The 19,510-nt window shown below is 55.3% G+C and overlaps 1 protein-coding gene across 1 annotated transcript; it reads right to left on the bottom strand.

The window, feature by feature from the left end:
- Positions 1-622: 622 nt before the first annotated feature.
- On the bottom strand, positions 623-19,404 carry Pdgfb (platelet derived growth factor subunit B). Its single transcript, XM_038343203.2, has 7 exons — positions 18,681-19,404; positions 10,246-10,342; positions 8,060-8,149; positions 6,243-6,448; positions 4,802-4,946; positions 2,244-2,392; positions 623-1,942 (listed from the first exon to the last, which is right to left on the bottom strand). The coding sequence occupies exons 1-6, from the start codon at positions 18,741-18,743 to the stop codon at positions 2,268-2,270; spliced, it is 726 nt and encodes a 241-aa protein (XP_038199131.1). The 5' UTR covers positions 18,744-19,404; the 3' UTR covers positions 623-1,942; positions 2,244-2,267.
- Between the last annotated feature and the right edge of the window lie 106 nt (positions 19,405-19,510).

Below are 19,510 nucleotides of genomic sequence, written 5' to 3'. Positions count from 1 at the left end.
AGAACAGGATGAAGAAAAAGCATAGGACCCTAGGGCTCTTCTCTTCCCTTCCCCTTCCCTTCCCTTCCCTTCCTTTTCCTTCCCTTCCCTATGCCTGGCTTAAGGTCACATAGCAGGTTTAGGGCTGAGTCCAGCCCAGAACTTTACCCTTTTTTTATGAATCCCACAGTCCCTCTAGGGCCTCCTCCAGTTCCCCATGTCACCCCTACAATGCAGGGGTTCCACATTCCCCTGGAGACTCCTGTTCAACAGAAATCAATCTCTCCACAGAAAAAGATCCAGGGGTCCAGGGGTCAGATCGTGCTATGGAGCCAGGAACAACTCTCCCTCTCTCTGAGACAGAGGCTTGCTCCTGGAGCCAGGCCAAAATATGCACGTGTGTAAGTGTCTGAGCACATGAGGATGCCCGGTGGTGCCCAGCCTCCCTGAGTGAGAGGAACACGTAGCAAGCTGCTGGCGCATCCTGCCAACATAGAAAGGTTAATTGTCACACCCGATGCCAACAGACAGACTTCCGGAGGATTCGTTTGGTTTGGTTTCGTGGCTTTTTTTTTTACAACTTTAAATATGGAATATAAATAAACTTTACATTTAAAAAATAAAAAGAAAGCCCCCAAAAATATAATCACCAACTTTACAAACTGAAGGAAGCAGACCTGGGAGGGAGAGGGAAAAGTGCAGGGGGAAGTGGGGGGGGGGAGTGGGTGAGTCAACCCCAGTCCTCCTGAGGGCGCTATGGCTCTCCCTCTCTCTCCCGCTTCCAGTGTACCAGCTAGCTTCCTGGAAGAAGCCATCAGGTAAAACCACAAAAGATCTGAGGGGCAATGGGCTAGCAGGGAAGAGGGCAGCCAGGGCGGCCCCTCCTGTGGAGAGCTCCTAGTATCCCGCACCTGCCAGGAAGGAGACAGCTGAAGGAGGCAATGGGCAAAGACCGTGTTGCTCCCCCAGCACCTGAGGCTCATTCCGAGCTTCAGACTGGGTCAGTGTGCACACAGCCAGTCCGCATAGGGCGTCAGTATGAATTAAAACATGGCCTCCTTTCCTCAGAGGCTCGACCTACATCTGCCAGAAGGTCATAATAGACAAATCGGCCATATTTAGGGTGAGAACAAAATTCTCCACATGCGGTGCCCATGTGCAATACACATCCCACACAACCTTGTGTGGCTGTCTTGGCTGGAATGGAATATGACAGGTCTCCTGCCCTAAGGGAGAATAATAGTGTGGTTCAGAGCCTCAATCAGGACCCAAGCACCCCTGGTGGAGCTGACTGAAGGGTACATGAGAAGACACGGAGTGGAGGTAGAGAAATGAAGCAAGAGAGATGCAAGGGAGGTGGAAAGAGGCAGGGGATGTGGCCCAGGTCACAAGCACACTGCATCTCCAATCCATCAGAGAAGGCATGTGGCCACCTGCCCAGAGGAGTTCATATCTTCCTTGATTTCATACTTATAAAATAAAAAGCCACTATGGGCTGAGGGGACAGGGAGAGATGAGTGGCAGATCCGGGTGCTGAGAGGTTTCCTCTAGTCTGTGCTCCCCATGTGGTCCTGGCCACAGGACTACAAGGGACCCTAGCCTGCCTGAAAGTGCTCCCTGCTGGCTGGCCAGGGGTCCAGAAACCAGGCAGGACATGCAGAGGCTCTCAGACCAAATCCTAGGCTCCTGGGGCCAGTCCACAGTCCCCCGTGAGGCTCCTGCACACTTGTCCCACGTTCTTGGGGTCAAGGGAAGAAGCAGCATGGAATGGAGTCCTTTGTTTGCTTCTGGAGTCACAGGACGGGCCGAAGGACTGTTGCTGGTGGAGGTGGCCGGGCACGCGGGATGAGGGAAGCACCATTGGCCGTCCGAATCAGGCATCGAGACAGACGGACGAGGGGAACAACATTATCACTCCAAGGACCCCATGGGGGCGATACAGCAAATACCATATTAAATAACCCTGCGGGTAGAACAGACAGACACAGGGTCAGAGATGGCACAGGGGTTCCCTTGGCTCCTAGGACCCCTAACCAAGAACAGGAACTAATGTTCCTGCTTTTATGCTTCCAACAGACCCCAGGGCTGGGATGGGGGAGACATGGGAACTGGAGTGGAAGGACAGACATCCTCTTTGAGAGGCTGAGAGGCAGTTAGGCAGAATGACTGAGTGGGAGGGAGCAAATGTCCCTGCTGGCCCTCACCCCAAATCTAAACCACAGCCACGGAGTATCTGAGCTTTGGCTTTCTGGCCAGGTCCTCACCTGCCCACACGATTGCCGATGCCCCTAAGCCCCGAGGGTCTCCTTCAATGCCTCCTTGTCGTGTGTGTGCTTAAATTTTCGATGCTTCCCTTTGAGGGGCCGGCGGACTCGCACCGTCCGAACAGTCACCCGAGTTTGAGGCATCTTGGCTGCTCAGGAAGAAAAAGTGTTTGTCAGCATGGGATGGTCATGGGGTATTCTTTTACCCCAACACCTGTTGTGAACTTTAAAGCTGGCTCAGGAAGAGGATGGGGAAGGTCAGGTCAGACTTTCTGATGTCAAAGCCAAGCCCCCTTGCTCACCAGCTGTGTCTTCTGGGGATGTGACTGAACCTTTCTATGACTCAGTTTCTCTGAGTGAGGCAAGAGGATGGCCACCTCATGGGAAAGGGGGGTGGACTACATGACAGTATGCTGGCCAAGCAGTGCCTGACCCAAGAGGTTAGGTTTCAACGTGACCCCCAAGTCCTGTCACTACCCAGAGATGGAGGCACGTATCTTCCCACTTCCTGCAGGTGGCCTGGCCCCGGGTCCCTCAAACCTAACAGGGGGTCCTGCTGGTACTGTGTACCCATCGGGTACCTGTCTTCAGAGGATGGGCACAGCCCACTTTTGTACTTTGGTCACCCTGTCACATTGTATGAAAAATCTGGCTCGAGAGGTCGCTTGGGGACTGGTTCTCTTGCACCACAGGTGTGGCTGTCCCCTCCAGCCACAGCTAGACTACAGAAGGATCAAGCAAGCTACCCAAGGAGCCTAGCTCCTTCCTACACAGAACTGCGAGGCCAGGTTCCGCCACAGTACAGCATGAGTGGCAGCCCCTCACCACCGTGACCCTCTTGCTTCCCATCTCCCTGGCTAGTGCTCCTACTGAGACCTCTGCCACCAACCTCCAGTTCCTCTAGCCACAGGGTGAGGAGGAAGCCTCTGGGTTTCAAGACAGAAACAGACTTTCTTTGGAGCTGGGCCTGTCACTCAAATTTCTGGGCACTCTGAGAAACAGAATGGAGGGCTGGGCCACAACTTAGAAGGTGGTCAGCCCTGGGCCTAACCTGGACTCTTCCAGGGGGGGCAGGTCACTTAACCATTCTGTGCCCATGCCTTTAAAGAGCCCGTGACCTCCTAGGGCTGAGCAAGTGCATCAAAAGAGCCAGAACCCCAGCAATACCTGCTATGCACCCGATTCCACTATAAACGCCTTTATTTTCACAGTGGGTATTATTCGTCATACAGTGTTGGGGAAACTGAGGCAGAGAGCTGTATTTGAAGCCCTGGAATCTATCTGTGCTTCACACTTCCAACACTTGCTTGAACTGACAGTTCCTGGGAGCCCTGGTCCACTTTGACTCTCAACTACTCTTCCTTCTGGTCTCTGGGAAGCCATGCAGGAGGCCAGCACTTCCTGGGAGTCACTGGAGAGTCCCTGGCCTCTGGCTAGTGAGACAGTTTCACCTAGTTTTCCCTGCAGTGTAGAAATCTAGCTCAGGTTATCTGGAAGAAAGACACCTAGGAGGGCCAGGGATAATCCCCCCAGAGAGATTTTATCCCAAAGGCCAAGCCGTGCACAGGAGGCTCGGCTGGCCCAAGCCTGAGTCCATTCATGTAACTCACAAATGACAGATGTTTGAGCCTAGGAATTCCAAAGAGCCAGCACTGACCTGTGCTATACCAGAGATGAACCTGGAAAAGTTCCTCAGTATTCTGAACATTCCAGCACTAATACTTAGGAATTCTAGTGTACAGACAGTACACTAGAAAGCAGGCAAGCAAAAGCCAAAGAGCTGCCAGGGGCAGGGGAGAGCCACGAAGGGAATCTAAGGATACCAACGGCCTAGGATGGGCTGTGTGACCTGGAGCAAGGCCCCAGCATCTTTGGACCTCAGGTACCCCCACTACGAAAACAGGAGGAGCCACTAGGACATTTTCAACTCAGATCTGTCTGAAACTTGTGGAAACAAACACATGAGCCGATCTGATGGATGCTTGATCACCAGACTCAGTGTCACACCCGGCTATATAGATGCCCAGCCTTTGCTTGTATTATCTCCACGATAACAGAAGTGAAGAGGACTGGTTGGGTTGGTAGCAAGGGCAGGGGCTGCAACCTCATTCAGGGTGGGAAAAATCTAGATTGTTCTCAGTGAGATCAAAAGTATCAAGTAAATTTAATCATAGATGTTATCCATCTGATATTTATTAATAATTTATGTGTGTGTGTGTGCGCATGCATATGAAGTCAGAGATTGACATTAAATGTCCTCAATTGCTCTTCACCTTATTTTCTGAGGCAGGGTCTCTTACTGAACTTGGAGGTCACCAACAGCGAGGCTGGCGTCTGATGATGCCCTGGATCCACCCATCTCCACTTTCCCAGTGTAGGATGACAGACACAGCTACCATGCCGGACCAGCCCTACCAGGGACTTAAACTCTGGTACTGATGCTTGCTTGGCAAGCACTTTCCCCACTCTCCCCAGCCTCCTGACCCCTATTTAGAGATCCATCCTTTTCCCAGCTGTGGGCTGAACCCCACAGAGCAGCCCCTAGGAAGGCGGTTTACCTCGCTGCTCCCGGGATGTCCCAGGGCTCCGAGTCACAGGCCGAGGGGTCACTATTGTCTCACACTTGCAGGCCAGGTGGTCCTCCAGGGTCACTGTGGCCTTCTTGAAGATTGGCTTCTTCCGTACAATCTCAATCTTTCTCACCTGGGGGACAGAATGAGCAAAATTCCCCTGTAGAAGCCACCTGTGCCGGAGCAGTCTTACAGGCCTGGCAGTCTCCTGCGCTAGGTTCTTTCCTCGAAAGCCAAAAGCCAGGCTTGTCTGCAGAGCGAGGGCTCTGGAGCAAACAATAGCAAGGCCTTGCCCTAGGTCCCTCTCAGAGCTTTTCCATCAAAACAAGCCCTTCGACCTAGCTGACCTGGCCTCAGCTTTGCTGTAGCAACCCCGCCCCCCACACACACCCTGACCCCCCAGAGTGGGAGAAAGGCATTTCCGGGTAGAGCCTGAGTCCCGTGGGTCCTCATTCCTGGAGCAGAGTACTGGCCAAGGCCAGGGGCTGCAGCAGAGTAGGGGGGGCAGGGGGGGAGATGGTTATCTGGAAGGAAGTGAGAGAGGCCTTATCTAGAAGAGAGGCTGGAAGGGGGAAGGCAGCTGTCAGGTGTCTGTCCCTAAAGCTGGGGACAGGAGATATGGTGACAGTGGGTGGGGATGCATAGCATGTCATTCATTTGTAATCTGGGGCACAGTGAAAGGCCAGGAATGAAAGACAGGCAGGAGACTGGGCACAGGCCACAGGCAGACGGCAGAGAAAGAGCACAGTCACATAGTCAGGGTGCTGGGGAGGGCTGGTGCTAAGCTTTGTACCCTGTGCTTAGGGGAACCTGAAAAAGGGAGGCTGACCCAGGGTACTGAGACCTGGTCTTGCAGAGTTAGAGATAGCTGAGCCTCCCTGTGCCCTTCCCTGTCCACATAAGAGTAGGAGCTTCAGAGACTGCCTCTAGTTTCCTCCTACAGACTAGCATCTGCGCCCCACTACCCCCCAAAAAACAAGGTGACCACAGTGCTTGCCACCTGGAGGACACTCTGTGCCACCTTCATTAAAGACGAAGCTTGCCAAAAAGACAGATAAAGTCCCAAAGTGTAGGGGGTTCCTGCGTATGATAAATCATTGAGGGGACCTGGGCAGTTGTCCTGAACATTCTTAATGTCAGATGTTTGAAGACAGGAGCTCTGTGGGGTTGTGTCCCTGTAGAGCAGGTGACACTGGTCCACCACTTAGCATTGCACACCCAGCTACATTCTTTTTTTTTTTTTTTTTTTTTTTTTTGGTTTTTCGAACCCAGCTACATTCTGCCAGCCTCTCGGTGACTACGGTCTGAGACGCCTTGTAAAGTGCATCCCAGGACACTCAGAAAAAGCCCTCCAACCCGCAGCAGCTGGGGCGGAGCCCGACGCGGGGCGGGGCCCGACGCGGGGCGGGACGGGGCGGAGTCTGCGCACCTGCACTGGCCTCATCTGCACTTGCGAGGCCCGGCACTGCACGTTGCGGTTGTTGCAGCAGCCAGAGCAGCGCTGCACCTCCACGCAGGGCGGCCACACCAGGAAATTGGCGTTGGTGCGATCTATGAGGTTCCGCGAGATCTGGAACACCTCTGTGCGCGTCTTGCACTCGGCGATTACAGCGGGCTCTGCGGCTGCCAGGGAACCTGAGGGAGGGGCGACAGAAGAGGTTGTCAGGAGAGGAAGGTCTTCTTTGGAACCACCCCCCAATCCAGACAGCCCTGAACTTGGGTAGATGGCTGGACCATCCTGAGGCTCAGTTTACATCATCAGACAACGAGGACAATGATATCTACCCCCCAAGAAGCATGGTCAGGGTCAGGCCAGATCATCCCGTGTGATCTTGTAAATGTTTAGTGCATGCCAGTCCCACCATCCTGGATTCCAATTGTTCAGATTCACACAGCTGTGTGATTGGCCCACCTGAGTCCTCACCCACTGTTAGCCTGCCGGCTTGCACTGGTCTTTTGTTGTTCGTTGTTTTCATGATCAAACTATCCAGGATAGCGCTGACTGTCCTGGAGCTCACTCTGTAGACCAGGTTGGCCTCAAACTCACCGAGATCCGCTTGCCTCTGCCTCCAGGAACGCTGGGATTAAAGGTTTGCACCTCCAGCGCCTGGCTGTACCGCCCTATTCTTTTTTTTTTTTTTTTTTTTTTTTTTTTTTTGGTTTTTCGAGACAGGGTTTCCCTGTAGTTTCTAGAGCCTGTCCTGGAACTAGCTCTTGTAGACCAGGCTGGCCTCGAACTCAGAGATCCGCCTGCCGCGCCCTATTCTTACGAGACTCTTTCAAAGTCTCATTTGCCGCCGGGCGGTGGTGGCGCACGCCTTTAATCCCAGCACTCGGGAGGCAGAGGCAGGCGGATCTCTGAGTTCAAGGCCAGCCTGGTCTACAAGAGCTAGTTCCAGGACAGGCTCTAGAAACTACAGGGAAACCCTGTCTCGAAAAAAAAAAAAAAAAAAAAACCCAAAAAAGAACAAAGTCTCATCTGCCTCATCTGTGAAATGGGGTAGTGGCAGAGCAATACCTCTCCCCTGAGCTGAGAGGAAGAGGGTAGGTGAATCCTACAGCAAGTGCTCAGTCATCTCCAGAGAAAGGTTCACAGATGGCAGTGGGACTCAGGGACCTGCAGGATCTGCCAGCCACATCTCCAGGGACTTAGAAACTGTAGGTGGCTTCTCCACGGCCTACAGATCTACTGGTTTGGTCTCTGCCAAGGAACAACCAGCAGCCCTAAGCTGGGCTTAGTGCCTCTGCACTAGGCCACAGTGTAGCCCTGAGCCACAGTGGGTAGAGGACCCACCCAGAATACCTTGGGCTGTAGTGCGTCGAGTAAGGGCTCAGTCCTTTTATTCCAGTTTCCCCACCCTGGTTTCTAGGCCTTTGGAGTGCAGCTGACTACATCTATTCCAGGGTTGGAGTGAGGAAGCGGTCAATGTAAAAGCAAAGGCAGAGGTAGGCAGATTTCTGGGAATTCGAGGCCAGACTGGTTTACCTAGTGAGTTCCAGGCTGGCCAAGATTGCACTAAAACCCTGTTTCAGAAACAAAAAGACCGAAGCCACTATATTTTAAAAGCACAGCATGGGACAGAAAGCATGGTAACTCAACTTCAAAGATGGCTACACTCCTCATTCAATTCTAACAGTAGGGAAGAGATTTGGAAGGTGACCCCAATCCAGGATGGCTGTGTGCCCTGGATTTCCTTCCCTGGATCCCACTCTTTGAAGGGCCACTATATGGACCTTTGGTTTTACCTAGGCTCCTCCTCCCTCGAGATGAGCTTTCTGGCTCGCCTCCAGAGTGTGCTCGGGTCATGTTCAGGTCCAGCTCAGCCCCATTTTCATCTGCAAGGGAAAGGAAGCATAGTCAGGCATGCTGGCTCAGGCTGCTACTACAGGACTGGGTTGAGGATAGCATCTCTACACTCTGAGACCCCGCCCTTCGTGCTCTCAAAACCTGAGGTCCCTGGCCCTAAAGAGGCAACCAGGCAAAGCCTTGGGCAGCTGAATGGCTCATGGGGCTGGTGGGGCCTGACTGCATCTTTGGGAGCTTCCAGCGAGTTTTTAGCCCCATTTTTGGCCAGAACCCATGTCAATGGAGTTAAAAATAACCCTTCCCCTTTGCTACTGTCAGCGAACCCTCCTCGGCCTCCAGGGTGGAGCAGGGACCCAGAGCACTGGAGGCCAGTTCCCAGTGCCCTCCAAAGCGTTCCCATAGGAAGTGCTGGTTGGAGAAATTCCCAGAATCCCCTCGGGGCTAGCAGGCCCAGTACAGCCTGCTGGAGCCTTGACAATGGCCCTACTGGTCTGGAGAGAAAGGGTGGAGAGGGAAGGGGGTGGGAGGGCCTGCGCCAGCCACACTAGGTCAGCTCTCTCCTCAGCTTTCATCTTTCTGGGCTCCTCTTCCTATCACTAGCAGAAGTTCCCTTCTCTAAACTGGAGTCATGCTACCAGCTCTCCTTGGTGACACCTCCACCCACACACCTCACTGCCCTGAGACATTGGCCAGGGCTGCCTACTCTTCCTAGGATGGGAGGGTGGTGAGGAGGCTTTGAACTTGATCTTGATGGTGGAAAGCCCCTCTTGTCTCTCAGTGGTGAGGATCAGCAAATGAACTTAGGGATGCTGCGGACAAGCCTCTGCCACCTCCTTATGGCACCTGGGGGACCATATATCTTCCCCAGCCCGCTGGTCCCATCAAAGGCAAAGGCTTCTGCCAGCTGCCGCCCTATCTAGGATTCCAGGGATCCCGCAGATCGCCACTGACTGATTAGTCTGCTTTGTCCAGCCCAACAGTGTCAATCACGTCAGCCTGTCTGTCTGTCCCTTATTCTCTTTCTCACTGCCATCTCTGGAATGCCCCTGGTGGGGAGGAGAAGGGGAGAGATGTACTTTGTGGAAAGGTTAAGTTGATTAGGAAAAAATAGCCACATGGTTGCCTCGAAACAGGCCTGCTATTGAAAACCTCACATCCAAGATCCCGACCCCCACCAGGGGTGTGGAGGGGCTGCCCGAGTTGGGCAGCAGAGCGCCTTGGAAAGAAACAGCAAGATGGCTAAATTTGGAAGTTGCCCCATTGTGTGGCCAGGGCTGGTCAGCCGGGCACGGGTGGGAGACATCGGGTGGGGGCCCTGGTGAACAATAGGGGGGCCCAGCTGGGCCCCCTCCTGCCTGCCTTGACACCCCCCAGCCCAGGCAGTATTGAAAGGGCCCGGGAATGCTTTTGAGAAGGAGCCAGGGGCCCAACGGAGAGAGGAAACAAAGGCAGGAAATGCTGTTCCCCCGTAGATAGCGTCTGGGCAAGAATTACAAAGTGACAAAGAGACAGGACCCCAGAGGGACAAGGGCCCGCGGGTGCGTGGGGGTGGGGGCTGGGGGGCTGCTGAACAGGACTCTAGGGACCAGGCCAGAGGTCAGAATAGAATGGAATTTGCTCTGAAGACTGCATTTATAAATACATTCCCAGCCCAACCCGCCGGCCCCGCCACGTGTGTGCCACCAAGCACGTGCCCATTCGCCCAGTGCACTCTTGGGCATGGGCAGGGCTGCCAGCTGGTCTTGGCCAGGTGTCCCCAGGAGACCTTGTCAACCAGGCCCTGGACCAGTGGGGCAGGGAGATGTCTTCTAAAGCTCCGCCCTCTTCACCTGGAGAGGTATCTAGTGCATGCCCTGAGTGCTTTCTCTCTGCCCGCCCTGCTCCAGGGACCCCACCCTCTACACCAAACCAGAGTCACACGTGGGTGCTGCTTCTGCCACACCCCATGTCCCAGGTACCAACCCGTCAGCCTGCTCTGCCCTGCCCTGGGTAGGTGCGGTCAGGCCTTCACTGGGATGTGCCATGGATCTAGTTCCCCTATGTCAAGAGGAGTGTCCCTGCCTGCCCCTCCCCACTCTCCCAAGCACCAGTGGAGGCTGAGGTTCTGGAGGAGGATCCGATTTACCTACGGAGTCTCCATGCAACAGGCGCTGGAGGTCATCAAAGGAGCGGATGGAGCGGTCACTCAGCATTTCATAGAGTTCCTCTGGAATGGGGTCCCCCTGTTGGGCAGACACCAGGAACTGAGTAAACTGGGGTGAAGTCTCATCAGGCATGGCTCTCTTACCAACCACATGCTTTCTCTTGCACAAAATTCCTATGAGGCCCCTCTCTCCCCAGCAAATAGACAGTAAGGCTGGAGTAGGTGGGATTCAAGGCTGAACCAGGAGCAGAAGCCCAAAGGCTTAAAGAGCTAAATCCAGACTGATATGCCCCACCCCAGCCCTCCACAGTATCCAGACTTGCCCCCAGCTCCAAGGCTTGTCTACATCTGTCTCCCCCATCAGATCACAGGTCCTGGAGAAACTCCAACAATCTCACTTCTCGATACTCTCCCTCCACACCTGGTAGCTAAGACATACACGCTGTATGTGCAGGGGCCCCCAAACTCAGTGTGAGCAGAGGCTTCACTCAGACAATGATAGTGAAGTGTGTACTCCAGCTCCCCGGCCCCCCCAGCCCAAGAGATGCTTAATAATGCTTGCTGAGCTGTGAGGTCTCAGAAGGCTGTGTGTCCCAGTGCTACCGACTTAGTCCCTGCCAAAGAGGAAACAAGGGAATCCTCAGGCCCAACCAGGGAACCTGAGCGCTTACCCATGCATGCCCCATGCCCAACCAAACGCTATTTTTAGAGTCCCTCTGGCCTGTCACCAAACACTTGAAACTTAGTTAGAACCTTAACAGGCCTCTCACTACAAGCCAGCTTCCTCTGGGGAAACCACAGGTCCCACAATCACATTCATACAGCTGGAGAGAGAGGTCACCGCCGCATCGCCACGGCTCCAGGAGTCTCAAGAGCCTGGTGCCAAAGGCTACAAGAGGTGAGGGCAGAGGGGACTGGGAAGTGTCCTCACAATAAGGAGCAAAGGAAGGATGCAAGATGCCAAGGCATGTTTAAAAGTTGTGGCCATGATGAGTGCACACGCATGTGGAACATACATACATGCAGGCTTGTGACAAGACCATGCGGCTTGAGAGAAGCTCTGCGAGGACTAAGCCACTCTGTGCCTCAGTTTCCCTGGACTGAGAAGTGAAGAGGCCCTGCCCTGTGTTTACTGAACCACTCTGGGAGCGATGCTTTGAGTACTAAACATAGGTGTGTGTGTGTGTGTGTATGCGTGTGTGCGCGCGAGCATGTGCACATGTGTATGTTTGAGCATGGGGTTGTTTGCTGCTCTCTCACTGTCTAAGATGGAAAAGAAGCTCTCGCCCCTGGCCTGCTGGAGGAACGTCCTCAAAAGCTGCATGTCTCAGACACTTGTTGAGAGCCAGGTGCATGATGCCCCATGCCCACCTATGTCCCAAGCTACTCTGGAGGCAAAGGCAAGAAGATCTCTTTTTTGTGTGCTGGTTTTGTCAACCTGACGCAAGCTAGACTTGATTGTGAAGAAGGAACCTCAATTGAGAAAAGTCCCTATCGGACTTTGGGCAAGCCTGGGGGATATTTTCTTGATTGGCTGACTGATTGATTAATGTAAGAGAGCCCAGATCACTGTGGGTGCGTGGGACCACCCCTGGGCTGGTAGACTTGTAGCCTATAAGAAAGCAGGCTGTCAAACCATGAGGAGCAAGCCAGTAAGTAGCAGCCCTTCATGGCCTCTGCTTCAGTTCCTGCTTCTAGGTTCCTGCCCTGCTGGTCGGTGCTGTGGAACTGCAAGTGACATAGATTCTATCCTCCCCAAGTTACTTTTTGGCCATGGTGTTATCATACAACCAAAAATCTAAAGCAGTTTGTGTTTGCTTTTTTTTTTTTAAGACATGGTCCTATGTTGCCCTAGCTGGCTAGCATGAAACTCAAAAATAGGCTAAGAAAGCCTTGAACCCAACGATTCACCTGCCTCTACTAAGTGCTGAGATTAAAGATGTGAGTATGCCTAGCAGGAAGATCGTTTGAGGCCAGGAGTTCCAGGCTAGCCTGGGCACCATAGAGAGACCCAGTCTCACTTAACACTTAAAACAAAGCAGAAACACCTTGTAGTCCTTGACACTTGTGGTAATGTTTAGAAAAAGTTCCTCAGGGATTTAGTCATACCCACCTCTGGTCCCCCATGTCAACATAGGAAGTAGAGGATACAATCTGGAGACTGAGCGGGGTGGGGGGCATAACTCCTTGAAATCTGGCTCCTGGGACCCCATTCAGCATCTGGGTCATTTTGTTCAATCATAGAGTTTATGAACCTGACTGGTATCCTGGGAATGTTAGAAGTTTGAAAGAAAAGCTGGGGTGAGGGCAGGGGCTTAGTGGCCTATAGTGTCCACAGCTTTACAGTTGGGCCGAGACGTGCAGGACAGATGTTCAAAGCTGGTCCTGGTCTAGAGAAGGCCACTGCCCCAGGTTCTGTCAAACTCAGAACTAGTATTCAAAAGACTTGGATTCCTTCTGCACCCTGCCACCATCTGCGTGTGACCTCCAGCTAGCCACTGCCTCTCTCTGGTTTGGGCTCTTATCTATGAACTGAGGTTGTTAGAAGACATTGGATTGCATTCTAATTCTGCCTGAGGGTGGCAGAAACAGCAGAGGCTAGCCCGAGTCAGGATGTGTAAGGTGGCTTGCTTGCCCTAGAGAATGAGAAGCCAGTGGTGGCTCAATCAGCCCTGGGGGGGGGGGGGTACTTCTGTCAGGATCTCCTTGTCCACTCAAGGGCTGGCTGGAGCTGCCAGTGAGGCAAAGCAAGCTGAGCCCTGAAAAGACCAAGTGGACACCTCAGTCTTCAGTCCCCAAGCAAAGGAGACAAACTCGCCCCTGAACCCCAGATGGAAGCCGTAGAGGTGCAAAAGCACTCTGCTCAGTAAACACTGGTATCCATCCCTTTCTCTCCAGTGCTCCTCTCAGCTGTGGTCCTTCAAGCCAGGCAGTCCTGAGGCCAGCGTTATCATTAGTCCCATATTCCAGATGGGAGAACTGAGGCTGAGTGAAATTAATTCACAGTCACAAGTCTAGATGACTAGTCAGTGGCAGAGGTGGGTCCCTCCCGGGCCATAGCATGCCTACCTGCTCCTGGCCCATCAGGAAAGGTTCAGACATGCTTCCCTTCTCTTCTGATGATGCCACTGGACCCAACATCATTTGAGATTCCTGCTGTTTCCCTTGTCCCTATCTCTCTCCTTTTTGGTTTTTCAAGACAGTCCTGGCTGTTCTGGAACTCACTTTGTACCCAAGCTGGTTTCAAGCTCAATGAAATCCGTCTGCCTCTACTTCCTGAGTGCTTGGATTAAAGTCGTGCTCTTCTTACGGCGATGGTCTCAATTACACATTGATATCATCTGAAGACATTTTTGGTGGTCATGGCAAGAGACAGGCTGCTAGCATCAGTGGGTGGTGGTAGGGATGCTATTCACCATCCCACAATATGAAGGATGTCACGAAGGATACAGTATTACTGGTCCCAAATACCCACAGTACCAGAGGTGAGAAAGCCACAATAGAGAAAGTCAGGGCTCTCCGTATAAAGGGAACCACGGTGCTCAGAATAAATCATCAAAAACTTACTTTCTGCTGGACGTAACAGCACAGTCCTATAATCCCAGCTGCTTAGAAGGCTAAAGTCAGGATTGCAAGTTCAAGGCTACTCTGGGCTAAAGGATAAATTCAGCGTCAGCCTGGGCTATGAAACAAATTCAAAGGCCATCCTGGGACACTTAGCAATACCCTGTCAAAGAAAGGGCTTTGAGTGTGCCCAGTGGCAGAACAATTGCCTAGCATTAGTGGGGTTCTGGGTTCAGTCTGAGGAAGACTGACAAAGAAACAAACTATCTTTCTCCCTTAAGTAGAGTTAACCACAACTGGCCCTGAAGTCCCTGGTAAGTGTAACTGTACAGAGCAGAGCAGCCCCAAATTAAGGGCATTTGACGAGATGTTATTGTTTTCGTCACCAATTCTTTCATATGGCTCCCTGAGAGCAGCATGACACTCATGTGCTGGGCCAATCACAATACTTTCAAGGATGGTGACAGATGGGTGGAGAGTTGCCATCCCCCCACACTGGACAACAGGAAATGGAACCTAGCCCCACATTGACACTACCAGGTGCCCTGTGGGCTGGTGGGTCTCTTCCGGACAGGAGGTGTGAACGGTTACCCTGAGGTCCACTCCAGGATGCAATACTCTGGGGAGAGTCTCAAGGGCACGTGTTTGCTGTCAGAGTCTGTGTGTTTTCTGCCACAGGTTCTGGAAGCCTCTAGGTGGGCACCCACAGACTCCCCCATACACAGTAAAGGACATCTGACAGCTTGAAGAAGCTGCCCCAGGTCTCAGGCCTGGGGCTCCTGGTAGGACAAGGGTGTGGCATGGAAGCAGTTGGGGCTAAGCCAGCCTGGCAGTCAAGAGAAACAGCCTCCTCCCTGCCCCGCCCCCAAAGCCAGCTGCACGAGGCACGAGCAAGCATGAGGCCAGGTGAGTTACCTGCTCCCAGCCAGGCTGGCAGATCAAAAGGGCTTGTACCCCACCCTCCACCTGGGCCCCAGCACAGCACACACACATACATACACAGGCAGACATACACTCCAGGCTGCTGCCACTGCAGTGAGGGAGATGGGCTCTCTGCCCAGCACCCAGGGCGTTGTCTGTGGCTGGCAGAGGCAGAAGCTGACGAGGCCTCCTAGGGCCTGCCTGCTTGCCGACTTGCGTCTCATGCCGTATTTAGACGAGATGGCAAAGAAGAGCTCTTTGAAGAAGCCCTTTCTGGGCACAATATAAATACCTTTTGGAGCCAGATTTTCTACCCAACAGTTCCATTCCTGGTTCCTGGGATTACCTTCTCTCTCACCTTGCCCCCACCCCCTGTTCCTGCATCCCAGTCAATCCACCAGCCTCCCCTACCTCTGCTAGAGCAAGAGAAAAAAATGTCAAAGCTGAAGAAAAGGACCTGTCTTAAGGATGTGCCACCCTGGTGGCCCATTGCAATCACTGCCTCCTGCCTCAACTCAATGTGAGCCAGTTCCCCTATTATTTGTAACACTAAGTGAGTCCAACCTGCTCCATATTTTAGGTGTGGGAAACTGAGGCCCAGCCTGCTTCTCCTTCATTGTCTTCCTACCTCAGTCCTCCCTGCCGACAGTCCAAGACAGAGAAAGTGTATTGGAATACCTCACCACGGGGGAGGGGCAGGGTTACAAACCAGATGCCCACTGTGGAGTGCACTGTACCGTGGGCGGCTGCCCTCAGAGGCCAGGCTTCGTCCAGGCCGTGTTAATAAAACACACTTGACCTGAGCCCACTCCACCATTCGTGGTTCTTTCCACGCTCCTTTGGTGATTGTACAGGCTACACACACTCCACTAACAGTGGAAATCAAGACAAAAATCCCTCTGGCGCAGTGTGCAGTTCATGGGAGAAAGCAGGAAACAGGCAGCTAAATAAACCAAAAGTTGAAAAGTTGTCCTAGTCAGGTATGAGAGTGCATACCTGTAACTCTAGAGGTGGCAGAAGGAAGATTCAAGGTTCAAGGCCAGACCCACATACACAGTGAGTTGGAGGGTAGCCTGGACTACATGAGACCCTGTCTCTAATAAAATATCGGAAAGAAAATATATCACAGAAAAAGCATCGAAAAGAGGGAGGACATCATGAACCCAGAGAGAACACCTTGAATTGATTCCTCCACACGGACGCACTATGTACTTCCTGCCTCTTGCACTCAGGCCTCCAGAATCTATCTGACCTTGACTTTGACAATTCCGGGCAGGGGGATTCCAGCAAGTGGGTTTCCCCACCCCCCTGTAGCCATTAGGAAGCCAGAAGGAGACTGGGTTGGTGGCTATGGGGCCCCACCACTCCTTCCTGGCAGAAGGGTGCTGAGGCAGACAGACTGTCACATGACAGTCACCTTCTGGGAAGCCAGCTCAGCTGAGGGAGACCGGGCCTCAGCAGCCTTTTCAGACTCTCCTCAGGCCTGCTTCCAACACCTAGACCTCCCTCTAAATACAGCCAACTTCGGGGTCACCTCCAGAAGCAAGCCCCTCCTTCTGTCTCCCTGCTTGCCTGGGCTGGCCCTATGGGGAAAGGGTCCTCAGAATTTCAGTACTCCTCATGGTTATCGGGGAAAGTCAACTGAAAAACGCAGTGCAATTGCGGTCCCAGAAGCGTCTATGGAGGAGCAAGGATGAGCTTCTGAGCTGCAGCCTCAACCCCAAATGCGAATATTCATGGCAGTGGTGGAGTGCTCCTGCAGGAAGCTGGGCTGGTTATGTCGGCCTGGGAAGCCGCATTTTACAAATCCAGCAAGCCCCTGCCAGGATAAACAAGTAGGGAGGGTGTAGGGGACACATTAGGTAGGCTGCGTCCTTTATGTCTTGGAGGGCAAATGGGTGCTTATTTGAAATGAAAAATGCTTGGCTATCCCAGCACTCTAGGGTCACGCCAACATCACTATCGCCATCATCATCGGTTGCATAGGGGTGGTTGAAAAACCGTTACAGAGAGGCAAAGTTTGAGGGATGCCAAGCTGCTCTAACCAGGCCAAAAAAAAAAATGGGTGCTGCAGAGCCCAGATCAGGATCTGGGATTGTCCCTTCCTCTTTAGATCCCCCCAGGAAGGAAATGGGATGGCTACAGAGGCGGTGAGGTGCCAGGGCCCACGGCGGGCCCACCTGTTGCGTGGGGGCGGGCACCTGGCACTAAGTGTACAGAGGGGCTGTGCGTGCCTGTGTGCGTGCGTGGGTGTGTGAGCGCACGTGTACTCGGGCCGCGCGCGCGTGTGTCCCGCGTGTGCACGGGCGTGACGGCGGGCGCGCGACCTGGCCGCCTTAGTGCGTGCCCGTCGCTCTGCGCGCCCGCCCGCGGGAGCGCAGCATCGCCTCCGGCCAGGAGTGTGCATGCGTGGGGTGAGTGAACGAGTCGGGGGCCGGGCGTGGTGGGCTGCAGAGAGCAGCCGCGGGGCGCCGCCGTTCTCAGGACGCCCTGGCACCGGGCCAGCCCCCAGGTCCCCGCGGCGCGGCGAGGCGGCAGCTGGGGCCTGCCGGCGTCCCCCTCCCCAACAGCTGGCCGCACCCCGGGGGACTGCAGGCGAGGCGGGGAGGGGACATCGCGAGGGGCCTGCAGCGGCCGGGCCATGCCCAGCTTGCTCTCGTTCGGGCTCCGGCCGCGGGGGGCGGCCGCGGAAGGGCGGAGCCCCCAGGGCGGGCGGCCGGCGGCCCTCGAAGAGTCCCAAGAACAAAAGGAGACGGCGACGGCTCCTTCGTGGTCAAAACAACCTGCGCTGGCGGCGGCCCAAGGTCGGGCCGCGGCCTCGGAGCCCTTCGCCTTAACCCCTTCCCTGCCGCCGCCGCCGCCTGTGCCCTGCGCTTGGCTACGGACGACTGGGCTGGCCTTGCCCGCAGCCTACTAGGTGCGGGCTCTGGACCTCAGCGGGCGGAGGCGGGACGGGCCCCGGCCACGCCGCTTTCCCGGCCCTCGCCCCGCTCCAGCTCGCGCCTCCTCCTGCCCCGCCCCCTTCCCACCTGGATTCCCCGTAGACTTGCCAACTCACTGCTACGTGAGGCTGGGAGGGGTAGGGGCACCGATCCGACCTGATCGCTCCCGCAGACGTCTCCATACCCCACCTCCCTTGCAGCTAGGCTTCTGCAGGCGCTCGCTCCGCAGCCTGCATGCGGGGGAGAGAGGTGCTTCCTCTCGCAGGGCGCTGGCGCAGGTATGGCCGGGCCTCACACACACACCGCCCTTGGGGCTGGATTCCTTAAGAACTCCCCCCCCCGTCCCGCGCGCGCGCCCCAGTCCTGTCTGTACTCCAAGCGTCTGAACCTACCGTATGTCTGTCTGCCTGTCTCTCTAGTGTCTCTGTCTCTCTCTGGGCCCCAAGATACAAGGTACTTTTGGACCGTCCAGCACGACCCCGAGGTGCCCACCCTAGCCCAGAGCAGAAGCTTGGGTGGGACCAGAACGCTCTCCAAAGGTCTCCGTGGATATCCTGAGATCGAGGGCGCACACCACTAGGGCAGGCCGGGTCCTGGGCAGAACCAAAGCCCACGCTGGTGCCAAATGGACTCAGGAGATCGCGAAGTCTTAGGCACCCTAGATACCACCCCACCCTTTCTCCCCTGGCCGGGAAGGGGCTTAAGAGCTCTGGCTCTTGAGGCAGAGGGCAGGGCAACACACATCTTCCAGGACGCCACGGAGGTTTAGGGATCTAGGTTGGTCTACTGTAAAGAGAAACCCACCGCTGTCTAGTCATAGATTCCAGAACCCTGGACCTGGCCTCCCAGCCCTTGGGGCCACCCAGTGCCCGGCGTCTGGCTCACGCGCTGCGGGGCTCCAAAGTTCACTGCAGGGAGAGGAGGGGGCGGCCAGGCATGGGGGCTGGGAGGGCTAGGGAAGGATCCAGCCCCGGCGCCGTCGCAACTCACCTCGGCGCTGACCAGACGCAGGTAGCAGCAGAGAGGCAGGAAGAGCGCCCAGCAGCGATTCATGCCGACTCCGGGCCCGGCCCCGCGGGGCCCCGGACGCGTAGACGGAGCGCGCCGCCCCCGCGGCCAGGGTTGGGGGCTGGGGAGGAGGGTGGGCTCCGCTCGGGTCCGCCGCGATCAGGCGCTCAGGCCGCTGCAGCCGCCGCCGTGGCTCACCCGCATGGCCCCCGGGCGCCGCCGCCCCCGGCCCCGGCTCCGTCGCTGGGGGGCTGGGGAGGACCTGGACACGGGACCAGGGTCCGAGGCCGCTACCTGGGCGGATCCCGAGCCCACGCGAGCATCCACGGCCGGGGGGCTGCGTCGCGAACCAGCCAAGGCGTCTAGCCGTGTGGGGGCGCGCAGGGGACTCCAACCTCCGAGAGGAAAAGAAACACGACAGTCGATGGTTCGTCTTCACTCGCCTGCTAAAGGCGTGTTCCTCTGCCCTCTGGCTTAGCTTTTTTGCAACATTTTTTGGAAAGGCTTCCCAGATCAGAAAGCGCAGGACTGAGCACCTCCAAGCCCAGGTCTCCCCCAAAAAACTTTTTTCCAAAGTTGGCTTTGCAGCGGCGGTCCAAGCACCCGGGCAGGGAGAGGTGCAAACTCCCGCCCGGGCCGGGTGGCGGGGCGGGAGCGTGTGCGCCCTGGCGCCGGGCCCAAGCGGCGGGCACGGCTGCTCCGAGCGCGCGGCGCGCCCACTGCGCGCTGGGCCGACCCGGGCCGACAGGTGGACGCGGCGCGGGTCAGTCGGTCGATCCGCCCACCAGCTCGCTGCTCAGGGCGTCCTCTGC

The sequence above is a fragment of the Arvicola amphibius genome, chromosome 9 (assembly GCF_903992535.2).
Source record: "Arvicola amphibius chromosome 9, mArvAmp1.2, whole genome shotgun sequence".
Taxonomy (NCBI): domain Eukaryota; kingdom Metazoa; phylum Chordata; class Mammalia; order Rodentia; family Cricetidae; genus Arvicola; species Arvicola amphibius.
This window is presented reverse-complemented; position numbering and strand designations above follow the sequence as displayed.